This window comes from Oncorhynchus tshawytscha, linkage group LG04 (genome assembly GCF_018296145.1).
Source record: "Oncorhynchus tshawytscha isolate Ot180627B linkage group LG04, Otsh_v2.0, whole genome shotgun sequence".
NCBI classification, from domain to species: Eukaryota; Metazoa; Chordata; class Actinopteri; order Salmoniformes; family Salmonidae; genus Oncorhynchus; species Oncorhynchus tshawytscha.
The window spans coordinates 37335966-37355136 of record NC_056432.1 but is presented as its reverse complement, the minus strand read 5'-3'; the positions used below and the strand labels follow the sequence as shown (position 1 = coordinate 37355136).

At 41.4% G+C, this 19171-nt stretch overlaps 1 protein-coding gene and 1 non-coding gene across 3 annotated transcripts; both read left to right on the top strand.

The window, feature by feature from the left end:
• The first annotated feature begins 285 nt into the window (after positions 1–285).
• On the top strand, positions 286–356 carry trnag-ccc. Its single transcript has one exon. It is a non-coding gene; the product is annotated as a tRNA-Gly (tRNA).
• Positions 357–561: 205 nt separating this feature from the next.
• On the top strand, positions 562–18398 carry LOC112248661 (nucleolysin TIA-1-like). Of its 2 annotated transcripts, none has more exons than XM_024417877.2 (12): positions 562–977; positions 2379–2475; positions 7389–7487; positions 8409–8463; positions 8716–8803; positions 8986–9061; positions 10253–10361; positions 10589–10684; positions 10774–10858; positions 12509–12650; positions 12738–12889; positions 14408–16235. In XM_024417877.2, exons 1-12 carry the CDS (start codon positions 940–942, stop codon positions 14409–14411), a joined length of 1041 nt encoding a protein of 346 aa, XP_024273645.1. In that variant the 5' UTR covers positions 562–939; the 3' UTR covers positions 14412–16235. The 2 variants fall into 2 exon arrangements, with proteins under 2 accessions (XP_024273645.1, XP_024273643.1); XM_024417875.2 differs by lacking the exon at positions 14408–16235 and adding an exon at positions 17080–18398 and having other exon boundaries at positions 574–977.
• The last annotated feature ends 773 nt before the right edge of the window (positions 18399–19171 follow it).

Sequence of the window (19171 nt, the reverse complement as noted above, 5' to 3'; positions counted from 1 at the left end):
TTCACTTTTACTTGAGTCATTTTCTATTAAGATATCTTTAATTTTACTCAAGTATGACAATTGGGTACTTTTTTCCACCACTGCTAATAAGCAACTCATTCTAACACTGAGAAATATTGAAATGGCATCAATAATAAATTACATGACCCCCCCGGACTAGATTGACTGAAATTGAAATAGCATGACCCTCCAGGTAACCATTCTGTACATTTTTACATGATTTACATTGAATTATGAAATCATGTATGATCACTATCATCCTTCGATTTCCAACTTAAATCATATGCGCCGCTGGTGTAATGGTATCATGGAAGATTCCCATTCTTTCGACCCGGGTTCGATTCCCGGGCGGCGCACATTTTTTTTTCTCTCGCCAAACTCCTTATCAAAATAATTTTGAAAAAGGTGTGGATTGAGTAATTTGTTCACCGTTACCAATGTGTTTGTTTTTATTCCGCACGAAAGCAAAGCAAACATTTCCAAAGGTCCGAGCTAAACGTTGCCAAATTGTGATCAGTCATGTGGGTTTCCCAGACGTGTGTTCTTTTTGTTCATTAAAAGTTCGTCATTATTCTAAAACTAAAGATTAATCGCAGAGATTGTTTTGAAATATGATTAGTATTCGTGGTTTACTGACGCCTGCTGCTGCTGAAATGCGAAACAAATTATTTAAGTATGGTCCATTCATTGCGCATGCGACCGTGGTGGACATCCCCTGATTTTCCGCCATCTTCCTCTTCGGTTGTTCAACCATTGTTCACACAAGCTAATTGTTGGTTTGCGGTCAGCGACTGGGTTGATTTGTGCGCCTTTTTATAACAACTTCTTTAAGTCTACATGAGCATTATCCAAAAGGTCACATATTTAGAAAGTGTGTGTGCATTACTCAAAATACCATAGGTACACGGATTACTCACTCAGGGCACGACCTACAAAAACATGATGATGATGATGGACGACGAACAGCCCAAAACCCTGTAAGTAGCTAACACGGGCTAGTTAGCCATATATCAATGCAGTAACATTAGCTAGCTACTTCAAATGGGGCTACAAAGAAAGTATACTCCAGCATTTAAAAACGTCCATGTACTCATGTCTTGTCGACTGTCACGGTGTGACCATTAACGAAAAGAAAGTTGATGGTGCAAATAAATCATGTCAGTCCGTGGCTCGAGCCTTCTCAGAACACATAGCTAGGTAACGTTAGCTACTAGCTCGCTAGCTAAGGTTACGTTGTCTCACCAAATACATTGGTTAGCTAGATATCGTTTTAACTAGTTAGTCCATTACTTGATCATAAAAATAATGTGGTAGTGAGTTAAGTGTAGCCATGGTTCACTTGTCAATTCCAGAAATTCTAGCTAGCTACTAACTGTACTGTGTTACTAGTTACATGTACCGGTTTGGCAGATAAGCAAGCATTTACCGTATGTTATGGACCTGATTATTAGTTTAATATGATGGCTAGCTAGGTGGCCTAACTAGCGAAGTGTTTCCCCTATATGCATTTAGCAGTGGTGTACTGCCGTTGCTAAATCGTGGCCGCCACTGTTATTAAAAAATCAATAAAAATGCATGCCTTTCTACCAGTCTCTGGGGAGGAAGATGGCCACGTCAACGACAACGAAGTTGCTTTCAGTTTAGTGGGAAGGCCAGAACTTGGAAAAACCATGCTTCAAACCCAAGTGTTAGAGAATGTTAACTTATATAACTCAGTGTAACTGTCTAGCTAGTAGTGTAGCTGAGTGCAGCCATACCACCAGACAAAGTACCCAATTGTCATACTTGAGTAACTTTCTATTAAGGTATTTATACTTTTACTCAAGTAAAAGTCACACAGTAAAATAGTACTTCAGTAAAATTCAAAGTATTTGGTTCTAAATACACTTAAGTGTTAATCATTTCAAGTTCCTTATATTAAGCAACCCAGATGGCACAATTTTTATTTTTTTTATTTTTTTTACGGATAGCCAACAAGTCAGACATAATTTAGAAATTAAGGATTTGTGTTTAGTGACTCTGCCAGATCAGAGGCAGTAGGGATAACCAGGGATGTTGTCTTGTTAAGTGAGTGAATTAGACAATTTTCCTATCCTGCTAAGCATGCAAAATGTAACAAGTACTTTTGGGTGTCAGAAAGAATGTAAGGAGTAAAAAGTACATTATTTTTCTTTAGGAATGTTATGGAGTAAAAGTTGTCAAAAATGGTAAAGTGCAGATTCCTAAAGCTACTTAAGTAGTACTTTTTAAAGTATTTTGACTTAAGTACTGTACACCACTGCATATCACCCTAAACTTTTGCTTCCCTGGACAAAGTAAACTTCCTGGAAGTTGTAACTTTCTGGTCACAAGTGCTTGTCTTTTCCCTTCTACTCCAGGTATGTAGGGAACTTGTCCAGGGATGTCACTGAGCCCCTCATCCTACAGGTTTTCACACAGATCGGCCCCTGCAAGAGCTGTAAAATGATTGTTGATGTGAGTATCCCTGGGTCCTGGACCCAAGTGAGATATTGCGATTTGTATGATTTTGATATTAGGGATGTGACACATGTAAATGTTTGCTTAATGTTTAAACTGCCATTTTTTTTCTCCATTTAAAATGATATGAGAAATTTATTAAATTACATGTGAATTAACAATGCAAGATATGGTCAGAATCCGTACCATTCCATATGACCTCTATGGAGGCAATGAAGTTATATCTACTTGACAATGGCGCTCCCCTTACTGCTGTCCCCCACCCACTCAGTAACGATCGTAGTTACCCCTTTGATGTGTATGAACACACAGGTGTGATCATTCTACAGTAGTCCCTGCAGCATATACTCAAACCAGTGTAATTAGAACACTTCATTAGATAGTTAGTTACGATTCACTCAGCAGTTAGTGTTCGAGCGGGCCATAATGTTTTTCTCACAAATATTTAGCACAAACAGTCTTTACAACATTGTCCTCAATGTGAGCAGATTATTTTTGGGTGCAATGTTCAGACATTCACAGAAGTAGAAGCCGCATAACAAAATTCTCATCCAAATCTGGAAATGTAGCCCTCTGAGTAGTGAGCTAACAAAAGTGGTCATATTTAGCAGCTTTCGGCTGATAGAAACCAGTTACTATTTACAATTCATCATATCACGGGTGAGCTCACCAGTGATTGAAATAATTGAGTAAAACACTTTCTAAACGTCGAAAGTAATCTGACGGCGGGTAGTTTGTGTGTGCCACAGTGTTTGTTTTTTCTGCGTCAACCAAATTTGAGGTGATCGAGTTGGGTCTGTTTTCAGTATGCATATGGAAGTGGCTACCATCAGTTACTTCCGTTACCGTAGCATCTATGGTCTGACAGATGTTTGTGACACCCCGAATGGATTGAATGATGTAAACAAACATTGTTCCACACATAGCCAGCAAATAGTTTAGCATTAGCTCATCATAATCAGCTCAACCTTCCCAGAAATATTTTGCTGACTTCATACACTCACTGGACCGTTTATTAGGTACACCACCCCGTTCACGAAAACGGATCGCTCCTGCAGACAGTCACATGGCCATGGCTTGCTTAAAGCAGGCAGAGAGGCATTCAGTTACTGTTCAATTGAATGTTAGAATGGGGGAAAAACAAGTGCCCTAAGCATGGTTTGATCGTCTGTACCAGACGCGCTGGATTCAGTATCTCAGAAATGTATGCCCTCTACTGGGCTTTTCACGAACGACAGTGTCGATAGTTTACTGAGAATGGTGTGACGAACAAAACATGTGGGTCCTGTGGGTGAAAACAACTCGTTGATGATCGGTCGCAGGAGAATGGCAAGAATCGTACGAGCTAACAGGTGGGCCACGAACAGACAAGGAACGGTGCAGAAAAAGCATCTCGGAACGTACAAATCGTCAATCCTTGTCACTGATAGGCTATTGCAGCAGACTACCAAATGGGGGTCTGACCCCTTACTAATGGGTGTACCTAATAAACTGACCAGTGAGTATGTGTCATTGCATTCCAATTCTTGCATAGTCTATGATTTGTCACCAGTACTTCAAAATGTGAATAAAACAGTAAATAATTAAAATATTACCACACAAACCATTTTCTGATAGTGATTTATTGATTCAAATGGTCTGTGCCTGTATTATGAGAGTGGTGACTTGTTGCCACAGATGGTTTGTTTACGTTTCTACCTCTGTGGCTAGATAGAAGTTTGTCCCCCTAACTACTAGTGGTCGCGTCTTGTGGTCGCGTCGGGGGCAACAGGCTTAGTTACAGTCATCAACAACTAACCTTGTTCTCTTAAGGAAAGAGTTAACTTCCTACATTAATTCTCTTAACCTGCTGCGTTAGTCCTACCTTGCCATATTAATAATTCTAACCATATAATGTAAACAATCAATCTGTGGAAATAAGTAATCAGTTTCACCACACTGGCAACCAATCACATCACCCCCGACACTCAACGTGGCACCATTCAGTGTTATGTATGTACCTAGTGGGCTAAGCTGTAGCATTAGCAATGCCTTTCAAATGGAGACAACTCAGGAGATTTTTGTCAATTCTGACAGTTATTCTGAGGTATCAGATCCTGACAGTGAGGAGCTGCCCCCAACCTTGTGGCCACTGAGAACCCAGACCACCGACAAAGTCCCAGGTCTGGTAGATGCTGGTAGTGAAGCCATTTCACCCCTCCTGGCCCTGCTGTTGGCGTTGAGTCCCAGGCTGGAGTGAAAAGCCCCTTGCCATCTCCCTCTGAGGCAGAGTGCTTCAAGCTGTTTCTGACAGGGACATAGTGGAGGACACCAATCGCTAGGCCTTGGCGCTACAGGGGAAGAGGGAGCCACAGGGAAGGTGGACCACCTGATGGGAGAGCGAAAGATCAAACCAGACAATGTGCTTGACTATAATTGCAAAATGGGGGCACTGCATAAAGGTGGATACGATAAACAGCTTTGTGGCATGCACTCTTAAAAACCACCAATTGGTATGAGATAATTTCCATCTGATCGACACTGCTATCTTCAATGGCCACAGTTGACCACCAGCTAACAAGTGAGAAAATTATTGAACATGTTTTGTTCAAATCAAATGTATTTATATAGCCCTTCTTACATCAGCTGATATCTCAAAATGCTGTACAGAAACCCAGCCAAAAACCCCAAACAGCAAGCAATGCAGGTGTAGAAGCACGGTGGCTAGGAAAAACTCCCTAGAAAGGCCAATGCCTAGGATGAAACCTAGAGAGGAACCAGGCTGAGGGGCGGCCAGTCTTCTTCTGGCTGTGCCGGGTGGAGATTATAACAGAACATGGCCAAGATGTTCATAAATGACCAGCATGGTCAAATAATAATTATCATAGTAGTTGTCGAGGGTGCAACAGGAGTAAATATTACTTGGCTTTTCATAGTGGATCATTAAGAGTATCTCTACCGCTCCTGCTGTCTCTATAGAGTTGAAAACAGCAGGTCTGGGACAGGTAGAACGTCCGGTGAACAGGATTTCATAGCCGCAGGCAGAACAGTTGAAACTGGAGCAACAGCACGGCCAGGTAACACGGGGGACATGCAGTTCACAAATTAATCAAATGCTGTTCTGCAATTATATTTACAATATCTCACCTACCTCTCCACTCCTCATCCTCTACTCCCTCTCCAAACAATATGTTGCTAGAATACAAAATATGTCCTCATTCTTCAGGCAAGACTGATGTCCAGTTATGATGTTGGCAAATTATGTTCAATACTGTGTGTGGCTTCTGAAACTACAGAATAAAGAGGAATTATTAGGATACAATATCAGGATATAACAAAACCATTTTAAGTAGTCTAACTGCTATTAAAAAAATGAGTTGCATTGACAATCACAATTATGAATAATATAACCGTAAGAAACTAACCGAAGAGCTCCACAAGGGGGCAGGGCAGAAAATCCATGCCATGGTCATAAGGCCAGGGCAGCTTCAAATGATACAACACAAACTTCATACTTCTCTGATGCCATTAGCATTGTTTTACAGAGTTTATAGAATGATGCTAGCTACATGAGCTCAATTAAGAATAACACCATATAGGTTATGAAATTAGTACCTTATGTGTACGTGGTTATAAAGAAATGCATACAGAATACATTATGCTCCATACATAGTGTGCTACAGAAGAAACAACACAATATACATACATTTATGATAGCATAATTAGGCACTTAGCTAGGAACGCAATCATATCAAGTTATTAGTAAGGAAAACAACAATGAAAGCGATGCAGGCACTAATTGGAGAATGCGCCAGGGGGAAAAAGTTTTGTGCTAGTTCTGACTGGAGGTGTGCAAATATCTGGATACTTGACCTGGGGAAACACTGGGGAAGTGATTGGGCTCTCATCGAAGAGAGAAGTTTGTCTGAGACATTACTTGAGCCAAACTTAAATTGTCCACCACAGTGAAGTGGGCTACTTCTATGTGAAGCGGAGGTTAACTGTCCCGTTGCATAACAATGTAATGATGATCATTTCGGTTCCAACCCCTGCAAAGTAGTCAACTGGGTGGGGTTTCCTATGGGCTATAGCCTCAATGGCACTGCCCATGGTTTTACAAATGCTATAATGGCACAGATGAGTCCTTAATCTCTATGGTTGTGTGTTTCTCAATGTTCTCAGTGGTCAGTACAAGAGACTTCATGTCCCACTTCTCATCAATGTAATAATGACTCATTGCAATGATGTATGACAGCATGTTCAGATGTCCAACAATCTCTTCTTAACGTCACCTATGGGGTTTAAGAGCTCACGCTTTGTTCTTGCAGAGCAATCGTGATATGATTTCTTTACCCAGGCCATCATGGTTTTTCCACATTCCATGTTGTAGTCTTGTTCTAGATATGCCATCGGGTATTGAAGCCAACACCCTCAACCATTGACAATGGCTGCATTTGAACTGCAATCATTTATGTAGTCAGAGCTGTGGTATTCTCACGCCATCCCTTATCGCACTTATTTTGTGCGAAGCTGTCTTGTCTGTTGGGGGCCTGTGTTGCTGCCAGCAACGGTTTGGCTTCCACCCTTTTCAGATGGTTAAATATTGCATCTGTACTAGCATTACTGTGCCTCTGTTCCACGTCAAAGTTTACATTTCACCACCTAAATGTATTGCCGTACAGGACATTTTTCCAACTTAACATCGGACGTGCAGAGTGCTTTATATTTGTGAGAAATAATTTGAAAGATGTATATCTAACATTACAGCATTTGTTTTTGTTTCGGGATTTTTTGTTAACTATCCCAATTTAGTTAAAATGTTCACTCTTAATCGGAAGATGTTTGGTGATGGTAACTGTCTGATAAGTACATGTGGTTGACAGACAATGCTTTGGACTCTTTGTAGCCTAACTCTTGTTGTCCTCTTACAGACTGCAGGCAATGACCCATACTGTTTTGTGGAGTTCTATGAGCACAGGCATGCTGCCGCATCACTGGCTGCCATGAATGGACGTAAAATTATGGGTAAGGTAAGCTATCGTATCTAAAGGGTGAGTTGGGATGGGTGGGTTGTTGTCGCAGAAGTTTGACCAACGAGTAGGCCTAAATTATGAGAGCATTGTCTGAGTCGGGCAGCGACTATCTCACCGAAGTTGAAATGAACATTTTCTGAATTGCTTTGTAAAGTGACGATGGCTTATTTCGATTTCCCGTCCAGCAGTAAGTACATCCCCAGAATAAATTAGACTAATAGATGTGTGATCTGATTTAAAATAATGACTTAACCTGCATAGTTGGTTCCAATGCTGATTACCTGACATGTCCATGTATAATGTCTGATTCCGTTTCTTCAGATATGGAGTGCGCTAGGTCTGTTATATGGACATCAAGTACATTCTCTCTTAGTGGTTGATTTGACTATAGCTTAGAGATTTAAAATATGTTCTTGACCGATCAGTTTTATTTTGGAAACCACTATCTTTTCAAGGGAAATGGGCCCTTTCCTTATCCAAAGGAATCCACAGTAACTGTGTATTACATTGTCCTTGGCAATAGCCAACTAAAACAATTTCTGTACCTTTTCTAGACCCACAGCTTCACAACAAATATCGGTCCTAACCTCAGCAGAAATATATTCAGTGCAAATTATGTTATCCTCAACAGGTAATGAAGGACCATTTGAAGAGTAATACAAGTTGATAATGTCACTGGTTTGTAAGTCCTTTGTTACTTGGACCTTTTATTCCGTTGTTTATGTTCCAGTTTGAGTGCTCAGGTGTTCTGTGTTCTGTTCTCTGCTCATCACTGCACTCAGAGATTCACACTGTGTTTGGTCATGGCTGGCTCATTTCTTTCACACACAAAGCACCACACTGAGGTAGTAATACTGTATCTAAATGACATAAATGTACCCTACCTGGCTTGTTTTCTCTCTTCCCTTCTCTCTTTAGGAGGTTAAAGTCAACTGGGCCACAACACCAAGCAGTCAGAAAAAAGACACAAGCAGTAAGTGCCTAGCTACCTTTTCAGTCAGTTCCATAGAAAACCTTAGTGAGGGTTCCTCTGAGAATGTGGTAATTTTAAATTGACATTTTAGTCAATTAGCAGATGCTGTTATCCGGAGACTTCCATATCTATGGTGTGGAAGACCATAGAGCTGTGGTAGCCGCCCCCGAAATAAAAACAAGCCAATTCTTGATTTCTTCAGAAAGTGCTGTATTCAGCAAGGAGTCACAGTAGTCTCCTGTCCTTCAACAGATCATTTCCATGTCTTTGTTGGAGACCTCAGCCCAGAAATCACCACAGATGATGTAAAAGTGGCCTTTGGTCCATTTGGGAGGATATCGTAAGTACCTCAATGTTTGTGCTCTGTCGATCTCACAAGATTAGTAAGTCACTCATGAGTTAATAATAATAATACATTGGATGGCTTGATATCACACATGACTCTTTAGGACATATCAGACAGTAGTTTGTTTGTATGATCACCTTACTCCTTCGTATTGAGTAAAGTGTGTTTCTCCTCAGGGATGCTCGTGTGGTCAAAGATGTGGCAACGGGAAAGTCTAAAGGCTATGGCTTTGTCTCTTTCTTCAACAAGTGGGTAAGCGTTATAGCTGGTTGAAATCACTTACATAGAGGATTTAGCCATAACTGAAGGGGTTCCTGTATATGTAGTCATAACATTATCCTTTGGTATTGGGTGTGTCGATGGGTCATGTGATTTACCATAATTTCTGGACTATTAAGCGCACCTAAATATAAGCCGCACCCACTGAATTATTAAAAAATAAGTATTTTGTACATGAATAAGCCGCACATGTCTATAAGCCGCAGGTGCCTACCGGTACATTGAAACAAATGAACTTTACACAGCCTTTAAACGAAACACGGCTTGTAACAAAAAATAAATAGGCTTTAACAAAACACGGCTTGTAACAAAAAAAATTAAACATAGCAGCCTACCAAGAAAGTCATTGGTCACTATCTTCCTCCTCCTGTGCACTGAAACCACTGAAGTCATCTCGTTCGGTGTCGGAGTTGAATTGCTTCATCCGATGTTGGATCGTTTTCATTGTCGCTCTCGTCACTTTCATCCGGAGGCAAATTCCCCGCTGAGCTCATGCTGCCCTCTTCAACACGCAGCAGTCCAGCCTTTCGAAACCCGTTGATGATAGTGGATTTTTTGACAATGCTCCACGCTGTCAGGACCCACTGGCAGACTTGACCATAAGTTGCTCTTCGCATGTGGCCCGTTTTAGTGAAGGATTTCTCCCCACTTGTCATCCAAGCCTCCCACTGAACACGGAGCGCCACCTTAAATGCACGATTTACACTGATGTCGAGTGGCTGCAAATACTTTGGGCCATCTGCTTTTCTTCCCTCTGAAAGCTTTTGTTGTCTTTTTGCACTGAGTCAGTTCCTCACGCTGCTGTTTCCAACGTTTTATCATCGACTCATTAAGGCCAAGCTCCCGTGCAGCAGCTCTATTTCCTTTTCCAACAGCCAGATCGATCGCCTTCAACTTGAAAGATGCATCATATGCATTTCTCTGTGTCTTTGCCATGATGACGGTGACAAAATGACTACCGTAATCAGAATGATGGGAAGTTTGAGCGCGCTCGATTTACGTCACATTGTGACGGTGCTCAGTTTTTTGGCGGCATGAATCTTGTGAAAGCGGGAAAAATCCATAAATTATCCGCGTCATTGAATAAACTGCACACAAACTGCGTGGGAATAAAGTAGCGGCTTATAGTCCGGAAATTATGGTAATATATGTTGCTACCAACAGGATGCAGAGAACGCCATTCAGCAGATGGGTGGTCAATGGCTAGGCGGCAGACAGATCAGGACCAACTGGGCCACTAGAAAGCCCCCAGCTCCTAAAACCACCTATGAAAGTGAGTCCAGACAAGATAGGCTTTCCAGCCAATTTGCCATTGAGCAGAAATGGTTGTTTTTATCTTACCACAATTTTTTTTACATCTGTTTTGTCATCGAAAACTGGTTAAGTGCAGATAAAAATTGTATACATTTTATTATATTTTATGTCCCTCGGATCCTCTTCTGTTGAATGGCAATGCATTTATTCACTCTAAATGCCTACACACTACCCTGTTTCCAAAAGCAAACACGAAGCACCTGTCCTTTGATGAGGTTGTGAACCAGTCCAGCCCCAGTAACTGCACTGTGTACTGTGGAGGAGTCGGCACCGGTCTAACAGGTCAGTAGTCTGTTATTGAAGTGGTCACTTCCAGTGTGTGTGAGAGAAACAAACACAAGTCTTTGACATGTCTCCCTCCTGTTTTCTAGAACAATTGATGAGACAGACCTTTTCCCCCTTTGGACAAATCATGGAAATCCGTGTGTTCCCAGACAAAGGATACTCTTTTGTGCGGTATGTCATGATCAAATCACTAAACAGACCTCTGACAAACATTTAGTATCCTTGAAATACACTGCTCAAAAAAATAAAGGGAACACTAAAATAACACATCCTAGATCTGAATGAATGAAATATTCTTATTAAATACTTTTTTCTTTACATAGTTGAATGTGCTGACAACAAAATCACACAAAAATGATCAATGGAAATCAAATTTATCAACCCATGGAGGTCTGGATTTGGAGTCACACTCAAAATTAAAGTGGAAAACCACACTACAGGCTGATCCAACTTTGATGTAATGTCCTTAAAACAAGTCAAAATGAGGCTCAGTGGTGTGTGTGGCCTCCACGTGCCTGTATGACCCCCCTACAACGCCTGGGCATGCTCCTGATGAGGTGGCGGATGGTCTCCTGAGGGATCTCCTCCCAGACCTGGACTAAAGCATCCGCCAACTCCTGGACAGTCTGTGGTGCAACGTGGCGTTGGTGGATGGAGTGAGACATGATGTCCCAGATGTGCTCAATTGGATTCAGGTCTGGGGAACCGGCGGGCCAGTCCATAGCATCAATGCCTTCCTCTTGCAGGAACTGCTGACACACTCCAGCCACATGAGATCTAGCATTGTCTTGCATTAGGAGGAACCCAGGGCCAACCGCACCAGCATATGGTCTCACAAGGGGTCTGAGGATCTCATCTCAGTACCTAATGGTAGTCAGGCTACCTCTGGCGAGCACATGGAGGGCTGTGCGGCCCCCCAAAGAAATGCCACCCCACACCATGACTGACCCACCGCCAAACCGGTCATGCTGGAGGACGTTGCAGGTAACATCTGTCACATGTGCTCAGTGTGAACCTGCTTTCATCTGTGAAGAGCACAGGGCGCCAGTGGCGAATTTGACAATCTTGGTGTTCTCTGGCAAATGCCAAACGTCCTGCACGGTGTTGGGCTGTAAGCTAAACCCCCACCTGTGGACGTCGAGCCCTCATGGAGTCTGTTTCTGACCGTTTGAGCAGACACATGCACATTTGTGGCCTGCTGGAGTTCATTTTGCAGGGCTCTGGCAGTGCTCCTCCTGCTCCTCCTTGCACAAAGGTGGAGGTAGCGGTCCTGCTGCTGGGTTGTTGCCCTCCTACGGCCTCCTCCACATCTCCTGATGTACTGGCCTGTCTCCTGGTAGCGCCTCCATTCTCTGGACACTACGCTGACAGACACAGCAAACCTTCTTGCCACAGCTCGCATTGATGTTTCATCCTGGATGAGCTGCACTACCTGAGCCACTTGTGTGGGTTGTCTCATGCTACCACTAGAGTGAAAGCACCGCCAGCATTCAAAAGTGACCGAAACATCAGCCAGGAAGCATAGGAACTGAGAAGTGGTCTGTGGTCACCACCTGCAGAACCACTCCTTTATTCGGGGTGTCTTGCTAATTGCCTATAATTTCCACCTGTTGTCTATTCCATTTGCACAACAGCATGTGAAATGTATTGTCAATCAGTGTTGCTTCCTAAGTGGACAGTTTGATTTCACAGAAGTGTGATTGACTTGGAGTTACATTGTTGTTTAAGTGTTCCCTTTATTTTTTTGAGCAGTGTATAATTTCCGCATATGTTTCTCAGTACCTTGCAATCAGTATTTTTTTACGCCTCTCCTTTGTGCAGGTTTACCTCTCATGAGGGAGCAGCCCATGCCATTGTGTCTGTGAATGGGACTTCGATAGAGGGCCATATGGTGAAGTGTTATTGGGGTAAAGAGACCACAGACATGATGAGTCCTATGCAGCAGGTGCAACAAGTTCCCCAGGTATGAAACCACAGCCGGAGGCTTCCCCCTCATCGACACCACTTAAACACACACTCTTACACTGTTGTCATCTCTCCCCTACGACAGAACAAAGTGGGCTTTGCGGCCCAGCCTTACGGCCAGTATGCCCAGTGGTATGGCAATGCCCAGCAGATTGGCCAGTACGTCCCCAACGGGTGGCAGGTACCCACCTATGGGGTTTACGGCCAGGCCCAGGCCTGGAACCAGCAGGGTTTTAAGTAAGTACATAAGGACATCAGCAGGGCTCCCTTCTCTTCCAGCAACCAGGGCTGCAGCTGAGTGTTTTGAGTTTCCTTGGGCTTCCCAAGGGCAGCTAGGCTCTAGCTCAGTTGCCTGCAGCTTTGGCCAGGAGAAGGAGCCATAATGTCCTTCAACCTCCCCTCTCCACCGTATCCAGCTTACAAGGACAATGACAAAACACATAAAAAATATATAGATTTGATTTATTGGTCAAGATAACATCATTTTCATCCATTTTTAATTATTATTATTTTTTAAATAAAATGAGCACTAATGAATGCCCTTTTTGGCCTTTCAAATTGGCCCCAGTTCTGGGTCGAATTGGACTAGTCCCTGATATGAGTGTCTACTCAATGAACTAAATAGTCCCAGACAGTGAGTAAAGTGGGATTGTTGAAACACAAATGGGACCTCCTGCCCTCTGAAGCTTCTCCCAGTGCAGAGGGATACATAATTTTATTGTGCACGTGTTACATCCACTTTATTCATTTTTTGTTGTTGTGCCATGTCATCTTTTGTTACTTCATGCATATTTTTTGTTTTGTTGCTGTATGAACTTTCATTTGCCATCCAAATTTGAATATATTTTTTTCTCCTGAAGAGTTTAAGTACATTGCTACTTGAAATGGGGTGTTGTATGAATTTGTTTAGATTATAGCTACATTTGAAATATCACGAGTCATTTTCTTGTCTCAAATTGATGAGGTTTGAGTGCTGCATAAGACAATAAATCCTGTTTTAACTGCTTGTATAGCAACAGAAACAGGGTATATCACAGCAGTTATGTAATATGATTGTTTTGTTCACAAAATCTAATCTAATGAACCAAAGAATGCAGTAACTTGGAATCATTTGTTGAAAGTTTTAGTTTTGGAAATAGATGTCCTTGTATAGAAATTGCAATTATATATTGCCTTCATGAAGTATTCATATCCCTTGACTTATTCCACGTTGTGTTACAGCCTGAATTCAATATGGAATACGCTTTTTCTCTCAACCATCTACACACAATACACCATAATGTTTGTGCTCATTTAAAAAATTAAGCTAATTCATTGAAATACAGAAATCTAATTTACATAAGTGTTCACACCCCTGAGTCTATACTTTGTAGAAACATCTTTGCCATCAATTACAGCTGAGTTGTCTTGTGCAAAGGTGAAAAACATACCCATCTGGATTTGGGAATTTTTTTTCCCCATTCCTTGCAGATTTTCTCAAGCGCTTAAGTTAGATGGGGAGCTTCAGTGAACAGCAATCTTCAAGTCATTCAACAGATTTTCAATGGGATTCAAGTCTGAGCTTTTGCTGGGCAACTCAATAACATTCTTGTTCTGAAGCCATTCCAGAGTTGCTTTGGCTATATGCTTAGGGTCATTGTCCTGTTGGAACATACATTTTCGCCACAGTTAAAAGTTGTTTGCACTCTGAAGCAGGTTCTCATTGACGATTTTTCTGTATTTGGCTCCATTAATTGTTCCCTCTATCCTTTCCAGTTGATGTTCCCTCCCCCAGGACTGATGCACAGAAAAAACATCTGCCTGCGCAAAAAAGCACTAGATTAAACTTCACTCAACTTTATGGAGTTTTCCCTGTTAACACTCAACATTTCCCTTTACTGTGGGAATTGTGATCGAATCAACGCTATTAGCCACTTTCAATGCAACATCCTGAAACAAAACAAACTATTCAAGCTATTTTGTTGTTTGCCGAACGCATTGGAGTAGGATTCTATTGCATTGACAGGCACAACTCAGGCCTGTAATCTACACAGACCGCTGCGCCATAACCAATCAGCTGCAGTAGGGCTATATGAAAATAGATCATTGCCATATATGGATCTGTGCCTTTCTATTGGAACTGGACTGTTAACAGAATGAGCGGTCGTGATTAAATGCCCTTTTTTGAGATCAAAGCGAGAGCTACATGTAGCGACATGCACATTTGTTCATATCCTTTGCTAGTTAGTGAGTTATTAGCCAAGTTCTAGATAATATGTAGTCAGCGATGGGAGAGTGATTGCTTCCTACGAGAGCACACAACGTGTGCGTTTCTAGTCATCTTTGAAAAATGAGTCAGGTAAAGGGCTTTTCTTTTGTCTTAAAGGTGCAGTGTTGTATTTTGAGACCGGCTTGAATAAGCTAAGTTGCCAATAGGCAGAGGATGTTATAATTTGTCTGATTCTCTGTAATAATGGTATGGAAATAATGATGTGTTTTATTTTGTAAAGAGGTTTCTTGCATCAAACATATTTTCAGTCACCTTGTCTGAAGGAATAGTGGATGAACAGGTTTAATGTCTAGCCGTGCATATTTTTTTTTTCCAAAGTTATGGTATGTAGGTCTACATTGGCTGCTACTTTAGGCTGAACAATAGAACAGCTATTTCCATGTTAAAATGTTATGGGATGCATTTTCCATTGTTTATGGTAGGCTTACATTATAATCAAATAGCCACGGCAGCCTACTTGACCACATAGTTTTAACTTAGAGGTTATATACAGCCTGTTCACATTAAACGTGCGCCAGAATTTTCACAACAGACCTGAAATTTGCTCAGTGCTGAAATCTTTGAGGGAACATTGCTCCCAGACCCTGCCGCTGAAAAGTGTCCCCCATTGCATGATGCTGCCACCACCATCCTTCACGGTATTGATGGTGCGAGACGGGTAATGAGCTCTGCCTGGTTTTCTCCAGACATGGCGCTTTGCATTCAGGCTAATTCTTGTCTCTTCAGACCACAGTCTTTTGTGTTTATGATCTCTCTTCACATGCCTTTTTGCAAACTTCAGTCGTGCCTTTTTCTCAGGACTGGCTTCTGTCGGGTTACTCCCATAAAGCCCAGATTGGGGAAGTGCTGTAGAGACCATTGTCGTGGCAGGTTCTTCCATCTCAGCCAAGGAGCTCTGTAGTTCTGTCAGTCGTCATTGTGTTCTTGGTTACCCCCCCGGACTAAGGTCCTTCTTGATCGTTTGGTCGGACGGCCAACTCTAGCCAGAGTCAGTTTTTTTCCATTTCCCAATAATGGAGACCACTGTGCTCTTGGAAACTTTCAACACTGTAGACATTGCTTTATACCCTTCCCCAGATATATGCCTCATCACAATTCTATCTATTTGGAGTGCCATAGCAAAGGGGTGTGAATACTTATGTAAATGCAATATTTTCTATACATTTGCAAAAAATTCTAAAAACATGTTTTCAACTTGTCATTATTGTGTGTAGATGGGTAAAAAAGTAATCAATTCAAGCCATTTTTAATTTGGGTTGTAACAATGAAATAAATCAAGGGATGTGAATATTTTACAAAGGCACTGTACTTACATTTTATTTGTATGTAAATGTGAGTTGTTTGAGAGCCCATGAAAATATTGATGATATAGTAGACTACCTAGAACAATAGTTGAAGTTTAATCCTAAAATAAATCTCAGCCTGAGCTACATGTTCTCCTACTTGTTACTATATTGAGCTTATCTGTGACTGTTTTCAATACACAATGTGCTGACTGACCAAATGTTAACTTTTCCATTCAGGTATTTGTTGCTAAAGATTTGACTAGGAATAACAAAAGTCATGAATGGGGTTTAGGCATGAAATTATAAACATGTTTCCCTTTGTAGTGGTACAGGATTCAGGGAAAAAGTGTGAAATTCAACTCCACGGCCAAATTTAAATGCAGCTGGTCCTGCTTCAGCCGCACTCTGCAACATTGACCAATTTCAGCAGCTTTGTTTGATGCGAGGAGTCAAAAGATGTATTTATTTTAAGTAAATCTCCACCGCAGTGGATTGTGACTAATTTTATACACTGAGCCTGTGCTCTGTCCGCAAACCCACTCCCACAAGTACCATATCTTTGCCCTGTTACCATTTTCAATTCCTACCATATTCTCTGCTGTCTTAGATTCTGGTTTATCCTCTGACACACCCTGACCTTTGTTCTCTCATCCTCTCCTCAGCTGGCTCTTGCTCAGTTTGGTGTGTTCTCTGGTTGTGTCCCAAATGGCACCATATCCCCTATATAAGTCCACTACATTTTACCTGGTCCCTGGACAAAAGTTATGCACTATAAAGGGAATAGGGTACCATTTGAGACGAAGCCTCTGTCTTGCCCCTGTCGCCGCCTCTTTTCTAACCTGCTGGCATTTTCTCTCTTTCCCGTTTTGCAGTCACTTACCGGCCAGTGCTGGGTGGACAGGTGTGAGTGCCCTCAGTAACGGTGGGGTTATGGAAGCTACACAGGGATTGAATGGGAGTATGTTAGCAAACCAGGCCGGTATGGGAGCCACTGGATACCCCACACACTGATAGGGGGATAGTCAAATCTTTACTGGCTACTGGAGCATCACCGGGATCTGTGTTATATCCCATCCACTTGAGGCAGACTAAGACTTGTTGGTACATGGAATTTGAAGTGGAAGTTGACCTCTACTAAAGCCAATGAAACTGATTTCATGGGAGGTTAAGGGGAGCCATGGAGAACTGGAATAAACTACACAGGTATTATGCTACCCTTGTGTTAGACAGACTACATGGGCAGGATGGTACCATTTTAAGTGAACTGTAAATGTAATATAATTGTTAAGGAGACACTTGGATTTGTGCATTTGTTTATTTGTTTAGTGTCTCGAACTGCTACCATTTTCATAAGGACTCTTGAACAGTCAACATAATGTGGTTGTGATTTTTATTTTTTAAGATGAATAATCCATTTTGAGTTTGATGCAATGAATCATGTAAAAAGTAATGGAAGTAATCAAAATTGATGTTTTTTTTCTTCTCATTTTGATTTCAATTAAACCAATTGCAGGGATAGATGCCACTGCTTTTTTTTCTGTAAGGGCAGACACATTGCACAGTATTCTATTTTTTATTATTCCAAGAGGATTTCTTTTTGCATTACATTTTTCCCCTGTATTTCGTTTGGGAGGCCTCAACTTGCTTCATGTGTAAATAACCATACATATATGTCAAACTGTATAAAGGAAAATGCAAATGTTCACAATGGGAGTTTGGTGCTTTTTGTTTTGATAACTGAAGAAATTCAACATTGTTAGTAGCAACACTATCAAGTGCATACCCATGGTAACTGGCACAGTGATGCATGGACTTCTGGGAAGGGAAAAGGGCATTGTTATGCAGTGCATAAATTCACTCAATTTTGACTTTAAATACTAATTCTGTACATAAATGGAGTTTTCTGCCATTTTCTATGAAGTAAGATCAGTATTTTGTATGGAAAAACCGGAACCAGAAATGCTAATCAGAAATGTGAATTTAGACCTGTTTTAATACCAGACCCATTGTGTTGCCTTAGAATTGAACGGACACAATATCATTCAGATTAGGCAGTGTCTACAGGCAATTTCTGACCTTTTTAGTTTTGAAAAGTGTTCTCCTCTGGGGGTTTGGTAATGTTTCTGCTACTATATTTGTTCTTGCTTTGTCCAATTAAAATGCTGATGTGCATAATAAACAATTTTCTGTGTCCATTGTGATTCATTGACGATTGGAAAATATTTCTACACTTTATCTTCATAAAATGTGATTTTAAACCGAACCTTAGCCACACTGCTAACCTTATGACTAACCGAAGCCTAATGAAGACAAAACGGCTCATTTTTGTTTAAATACGTTTTTAGGATATAGCGACAGACTTTATAAATGGCTTTGTAAATTACTGATGAATATACAAACACCGACACACGCGACACCTATCGAATATAACCAGTGTCAGTAAACGTCGGCAAATAAAATGTTATTAAATTGTTGCCAACAGCAAAGTTACATGGTAATAGCCTAACCAGCTCTGCTATGGCGAGCAAAATAGTGAGTTCTCTCATCGCATCAACCATACTTCTTGGCCAGAGCGTCCAGTGTGCGTCCAGAAACGCCCTGAATGTACGAACGGACAATCTGACAAATTCTGAATTTACGAACGCCCAGAGCGCAATCCAGAGTGAATTTACGAACACACCCTTTGTGGCCATGGTAAGTAGTGAAACCAAGATGGCGCGCGAGAGATTTTGGGCGACATTGTGCTAATGTTCTCTTATCTCAATACAGTTTTCACTTACCCAAAACTAAAATATGTTATGTGAAATAACTCGTCGTTCTTGCTCTCCTAAACTTTGGCAGAGTGGACTACGTTTTGTAGACTTTACCCTGTCAAAGTTTTGGAGCGCAAGAACGAGTTATTTCACACACGCACTTCACAATGTAAGCGTGTGCAAGTACATGCCAGAACACGCCAATAGGATC

Excerpts from the sequence above, each read along its gene's own strand:
- LOC112248661 (XM_024417875.2), top strand. The coding sequence starts at position 940 with ATGATGATGATGATGGACGACGAACAGCCCAAAACCCT. Across the intron at positions 8,464-8,715 it reads TCAGAAAAAAGACACAAGCA|ATCATTTCCATGTCTTTGTT; the intron begins GTAAGTGCCTAG and ends GTCCTTCAACAG. Across the intron at positions 10,362-10,588 it reads TCCTAAAACCACCTATGAAA|CAAACACGAAGCACCTGTCC; the intron begins GTGAGTCCAGAC and ends TGTTTCCAAAAG.